General features: G+C 44.6%; 1 protein-coding gene across 1 annotated transcript; it reads right to left on the bottom strand. All coding sequences in view use genetic code 11, as the record gives it.

Annotated features, from left to right (window-relative positions):
- Positions 1-5251: 5251 nt before the first annotated feature.
- Positions 5252-5619, bottom strand: EGR_09977 (Small nuclear ribonucleoprotein E; the record flags this gene model as incomplete). Its single annotated transcript, XM_024499226.1, has 4 exons — positions 5252-5307; positions 5340-5481; positions 5513-5539; positions 5575-5619. 4 exons carry the CDS (start codon positions 5617-5619, stop codon positions 5252-5254), a joined length of 270 nt encoding a protein of 89 aa, XP_024346343.1.
- Positions 5620-7047: the final 1428 nt, after the last annotated feature.

Here is a 7047-nt window from a genome sequence, read left to right as displayed (position 1 = left end):
CCACCACCACCACCACCACCACCACCACCACCACCACCACCACCACCCTACTTTTCTCATCTCCTCTCCTCTCCAGCTCCCAACTTCACTTATTCGTTCACTCATCCACTACCTACGCTGGTGCTATTTACATCTTTATTGCTCTATCTCGATTTATGTCCGCCTCTCGCCACCCCTGCCTCCTGCCTCCATTTCATAACCACGCTAGCGACGATATCCGCCTGCTCATCAAATGCATACATATTTGTGCTTATCGGTGAAGTCGTGTCACCCGAGGAGTGGGGAGAGGGTATGAAAACCTAGTGCTGACAGTCCCTCCGCTGACGCCAAAATACTTCATCCATAGCTCTAGGGGTGTCAGGGTTGGTTGATTTTGCCAAGTGAAGGCTCGTCTCGGACCGCAGCTGACCTGTTCGCCATGAGTCACCGCGTGAGGAATGTTTAGTTAAAGGGGATCAGGTTAGCTTGAGAGGGCGAGATGGGATAAAAGGTGATTGCTACCATGTTTGAATGGTGAAACGCCCAGGCTGAGGTGGTCTTACCCTGGAATTCTGGTGGCGGACGTGCCATAGTTGCTGGGTGGATGTTTGTGGTACGTTTCGTGTGCGGCTGACCCTGACCTGCCATCTTCCTACGCTCTGACTTGAAAACCCCTTGAAAGCCCTTAAAGAACGCTTGAGTAAATAATTAGTAGCATAATTCCTTCAGGCGCTCGTTTTGAATCGCACTAGAGTTACATGCTTTTAAGAGAGGTTTGACTTCAGAGTAAATTAGCGACCAAGTTTGTTATGTCTGTTGGCCAAAAAAGATTCGTGCGGTTTTCGATATATCTCGTTCAAACATCTTTCTTATATTTGCAGGATTGATGCTATTTATTGTTTTACCTACCTCCCTTGGAGCCCTCATAGCATACAATGACAGTTAAACCTAACGGAGGTGATCGGAGCTTGTCTTCTGTCATCTTCCAAACTGCCGATGCTTCTTGTCAAACTTTTTGCAGAGCATTTGGAAAGCAAGATGCAGTAATGTCAAAGTGAGTGATGATGAAACAGTTGTTCGTCAGCTGTGGAAGTCAAGGACCCTTCAACGCAAGTGGGTATCACCCGCATGTCACTTATTAGCAAGAGATGACAGACAGGCAAGCAGTTTGAAAAACTTGCAATCCAATTTTCGCTTTCTTTACACACGTTGTCAAAAAGCACTGTGACTATCCGAAATGTGATGAGAAAAGGCTTTTGTATTTCAACGTCCGTTAAGCCAATGAACATTTCCATTGCCCCACTCCCCACGTCAAGTTTTCAAGTCATGCATCACTCCATACCCAAAGGATTGCGCTGGCTTTGTGTGCTGGTGGGTGTGTGGTGGACTCCCCGATACAATCGTTCACTGGGAAGTGTTCACTTACTGAATGCCAAACAATTTTGGCCTACATCTACCTACTCGATGCTCGACACGACCCGAGTTCTTAGAGAAAAAACCTCTCTTTCCCGATAAACAGTCGAAACTAGTAAAGTAGGTTGAAGAATGCGCTAATTTCAACACCGCGATGCAATATAATGATGCATTACCCCACTGGACACCTCATATTCCTAAAGGACTGACTGCTTGCCCCGTATGTATGAGACGGACTGCAGACACAATTGTGCCCTGGGAAATGTTAATTTGGTGAAGGCCAAACAGTTATTGCTGCCATCCATCTGTGGGGGTAGAACTTCTTCCCTCCAAAAACATCGAGGATCTAGCACCTCACACTTTAGGATAGGATGGAATAGTATGGGGTATCAGGGTGGGGGACGGGGAAAATACTGCCTCGCCGCTATCTTCCATATTTCTCGAGTGGTAGTTTCCCAAGCGCCAGTTGTGTGCATCGCCCTCTCCTGGTGTTAGTATTAGGCAGTCGCTTGTGAAATAATGATGTGTTGGGGATAAGTGGGTGGGAGTAGGTTGTTTGCTGGCGAAAGATTGGAAAATAGAGGCTTACATACTTCGTGATATCGTCGGAGAGAACTCGGGCACCATAAGGTGTGCGCTGTGATAAGGCAGAAACGCTTGGAAGCAAGCAGCCATGAGGAAAGATAAATGACCAAGATGCTGACTAAATACTACCGGCAAGGGTCAGACTTCAGCACATTCAATACCAGGGTCCCGAAGGAAAATTGACCAGAGTTTGGGTGCCCTAAGATGCCACACACTGTCTTAGTTTGGGGATAATTCTAGCTCCTAAACTCAACCAATTAATTTCAGTCTCATGAGTGGTTGCATCCGGTGGTAAAGTACACTAGGCTCAGGTAGGAGAATCAAGGCGTCACACATATGTGACATTGGTCGCATACGTACAAGCGCGCTTGTCAAGAGAATTCTTTCGGTGCAGGACGCATTGAAGGAAAGCCTGATAATCCCAGCGGAGGGTAAACTATGTAAAAGTAGTTGTGATACCTACTGTGAAAATGCGGTGATGTGAAGTGGCCTAATTGTTGCCGTGTTGATTTTACTACATTGTTGCCACCTTCAACTGAGTCACCGACGCGGACGCAAACGCTGAAGCACGTACACCCGAATGAATCACACGCATACCAACAGTGGAAGCGCGTTGTGACAAGCGGGTGAGTTGATTAATACTGTATGGACCGTTGTCTCTTCGTTGGGCGGTGGGGTGACTCGGAGATTGCCACGACGTGCAACCCTTGCCCTCGAGCCATCCATGCCAGGTGACAGCCACTGACAAGTCAAACACACCATTGATGGGTGAGTAGAGGTGTATGGATGACGAAAATTACTCCCATTGCCAAAATCACCTTCTCCTGGGATTGAAGCGACCTCACACATTAAATAGCCGTGTGGGCCGAAAAAAATGCATGCCTCTGACGCATGGAACCAGCTATACAAGAATTATACCAAAGATGTGTGCTGCCTGCATGTCGAACTTGTACCAATCCATTGAGACAATAATGTCGATGAAGTGCGGCTTTTTGCTGGACCAAACTTGTTTCACCGACCTGAATCCCAACAGTCGGCTAGTAAGAGTGGCCAAGAAGAAACTTTGTTAGCCATCACGGAAGCAAAACGGCGATCCGTTTTCGTTAATAGGTGACGTAAAACATTACCACATGGTAATTACCGCCTTTATTGAATCCTCTAAAGCGTGCATAAAAATCGGCATAAAACATTAACGACTTTACTACCCCAAAATAAGTAGCAATGGTTACAGGCTTAAAAGCACACGGTTTTCCATTTTTAGCAAATTAAGGGTTTAAAATCAAAAGGCAAAAGTGTAGGACCCTGCCTGCATGTTCAACCTTGCACTTCGGCTGTGCGAACACTTGAGGCTCCACCATTGTACTTTCGCTGGGTGGCATAGCCTCCGGGCCAAGCCTGTAGTCCCTAAGCCCTCCATACCGCCTTATTCCGCCTTCGGAGAAGTCACGAGACGCTACATTAGTGGTAGTGGAAAGCGAATCCGAGCCCAAGGGACAACTACCCTAATTTCCATTGCCGAATACTAAATCTTAATGCGAAGAAGGAAGGGCATGGGCCGCGGATGGAAAGATCTGTGACAGCCCGTAAGAGACGGGTGGAAAATGACATCTGCTATTAACAACCGAAGCGACATTAGCCGCGGCCATTAATCGTCTGGAACAGTTCGCGACAGAGCTGACTACGATAGGTGCATGAAGATGTCAATAAAGTGAACACGCGATTTATCCTCTACCTCTCTACTAGCTGGATGGAATCCGGATGGATATCTGGCTAGGCACCACTGAAGTGGGAACAGGGTAGCGAGACTAAAGAGGCGCAAAGCTTCAACCCAACGAAGCTGTTCCAGACCGTAACCTCCATTAAACGACCCTCCTTTCGAGCTAGTGTTCTTACGAAAAGCGATGGGTGTACGAGATTATCAGCACAATCCCCCCCACCGGCAAAACTCCAGAATCAGCAAAAATATGGTTAAATATCTTCTCAATTTCAAGCAGATCTGACCGCTGACAGGGTTGGTTCGTAAATATTTTTCATACACCACCGACTACATTGTAATGGCCAACGCGGAAGGTCACCCAACGGGAGCGCCAGCGACGACACTCCGAGGAAGGGAGATGCTATGGAATCCTTCAATGGTTTGTTCAACTCTACATTGTAGTTATGGGGGCACTTGGGGCTCCGTATATAGGACTCTCGGTCATGCCATTAGCTCCACAATCCTTCTGTACGTAGGGAGTAAATTTATTATCCCTAGTATATAACTTTTTCCGGGTCCATGACTGACTGGGGGCACCGCAAGTTTACGTGAAATGTTATCGCAGCGGCAAATGTACTCTCAGTTATAGTTCAACGAACGGAGAGTGAGGTGCAGATCCCAAGAGAACCCAATGGACTGCACTACAATGTTATTCCAATGTATCGATGCCACTGTCGCATCACTGAGGATTATTACGAACCAAAAGGAGGGCTAAGTTGACAACACCTGAATTCTTTAATCTGGGAAACTTCAGTGCCAGTTGATAATCACAGGATGAAGCACTGGTATCCTCAAAAAAGAACTAAGCATCAGATTGGCTAACCGTGACCACCCCAAGCACCTACGAACTCTCGGTAATGTAATCATGAGAATACCACATTCCAATTTCGTCAATCAGACAATATCATCCCACGCATTTGCAGAATCAATCACACCAACCATGCGTGCGACCGCCGGCATTCTCAATATACATGAAAGCTGCATATCGATAATCTAGGAAGACTCCCAACATCTCACGCTTAGTTTCCTTCGAAAAGGTCGTGCAACGCCAAAAACTCCTCCGTGCGGTCCTAGCTATGAAATCACGACTTGGACTCGTTAAAACAGAATGAAAACAAGTCTGAAAACATAAGGGGCTGCGAACAGATGACCATTGATGGGTCGAGAATAACCGCCCAATGATTTTGGGTTGATCTTTTTGTAAAAACTTAGCTACAATAAAGACCGGATTATTAATTAAAAATCCTGGATATAATAACCGCCATGGCAAACCACAATGGGATCACTCTCAGGAATAATACATCACCTAAACAGATTATATAAACGATTTTAAACGTTCAAGGATCAAACAACAGCCCACCGCTATTAGCACTGGTAAAAATGCCATGTATGAACCGCGCTAAACTCCCTGGTCGGCAAATTAACGGAAAAGCCACGACCAATGATCATACATGTCGACAACGTGAGAAATTTCACATCTCTGTATCAATACTTTATTACAAAATGCATTTTCAAGGGTTACTGAGGAAGCTTTTGAATGAGTGTGATGGTTTCACCCTTAAGGAGGATACGACCTAAGAAATAGGATCTAAACAGGACTGCTCACCGATCATTTTCTTGGCGCCAGACTTCATGTGCCTTTCACAGGCTTCCACCAAAACAAGGTTCATATATTCATCAAAACCAACAATCCTGCCTTCAATCCGCATATTACTTTGTTCGTAGAGCCAGATTTGAACGGGAGTTTTCTAATGCTATAAACCGGAAGTGTGAACATACCACTTGCATATGCCCGTAAATAACAGTCTAAATTAAACCGATGATGAAACAACAAAACTTACAATAGGCTGCACAAGAGCTTTATTGGCTCGATCACTTCTGTTCATCTTGCGAGCAAAATCCACGAAACCACAAATTCGGCGCGGAACAATTAGGGGGGCTTTAAACACGGTTATTTCAGCGACAAGTTTAGTATTTTAAAGTAACTACCGACTTAAATGGCTTATAAATAATTTTGTTTGTAATTAACGTTTATAAGGCTGATGTTATTTCCGCCTTTTAATAACACAACTGCTATCTCTGAAGGTCAGATATTAATGTCTCAAGTCACCTTTACCCAAATGCTTCAATGCCCATAGGTGGGTGGATTGAAAAAAAAACAAATAAAATCTAGACTGACCGTCTTTCATTCCACTTTGGTTAAGGGTTTCTTATGATATTCACGGCATTTCGTCATTTTAACTAAGTTTGCGAAGCATTAGAAAATATATTTCATTTTTTTGAAGAATTCCTTACTGGAGGTGTTTATACCTATTTCGAAAAAGCTTTCAAGTCAATCCTATACAGTCAGAATGTGTTCACTGATCTTATTAAACACTACTGATAATAGGTTTCAACTAATCGCAATCTTGTGTTCTGTTTTAAATAGCTGTGATTTTTTGGCATGGGATCGGTGTCGAGTAGTCTCGATATAGTGCCACCAAATAACATGTCTTACGGACACATCACCTTATAACTATGCATTTTGTTAACTTGAGATAGATAATTAGGTCAGAAAGCCATATTTAAGGCAGTTTTTGGCTTCACAGTATCTGTCTTTCCGATTTTAAACACAGAGAATACTATTCTTTCTTTTGCCACCTACAATACCAGATCCTTAAGGTTGTAACATTTCGACAACTTCCGCCTTATTCTAATACGAAGTGTAGATTTGTTCTGCAAAACGAGTTCGATTTGCACAATGCTACAACAAAATGAAAAAATGACTTAATCTTCAATCCGTTAGCCCAGACAGCGACAGGATGGTAAGAGCATCAAGGCTGCTTTAGCAGAGTGCGAGGGCACGTCGTTGCGCTTGGAGGCCTTTTCCTCCAAAATGAGAAATTTCTCGAGGTCAAGCTGATCCCCAGCTCATATGGGGTGACCAAGCCTACCCAGAGCTCAGCACCCTCTATTGCGCTTTTAAGGAGGCTAGCGAACACGCTATAAGTATGAGCACATTTTTGAGAGACATCCCCTTACATTTGAATCCCGGTTATCCTGTTTTATGGTGCCAAATTCCACATCAGAGCGATATTTAGTAAGCGAATAATCAGACGACCCTAGCGACTAATCTGAAGAGGGGCACACCTCTTCGCCGCTACATTTACACGGTTTTTCACCTGCATTAAACGGCACCATCTCCGACTCAATACACAACCAAATTACAGGCGATGGAAAACTAAGGCGTCAGGATTCAAAGCTTAAGCCACCCAGCTCCTAAAACTAGGATTAGTGAAGATCCCAATAACCATCAATGCAACCGGTTTACTAGG

The sequence above is a fragment of the Echinococcus granulosus genome (genome assembly GCF_000524195.1).
Source record: "Echinococcus granulosus chromosome Unknown EG_S00181, whole genome shotgun sequence".
NCBI classification, from domain to species: Eukaryota; Metazoa; Platyhelminthes; class Cestoda; order Cyclophyllidea; family Taeniidae; genus Echinococcus; species Echinococcus granulosus.
Note: the sequence above shows the minus strand (reverse complement) of the source record. Positions and strands in the feature narration are given on the sequence as shown.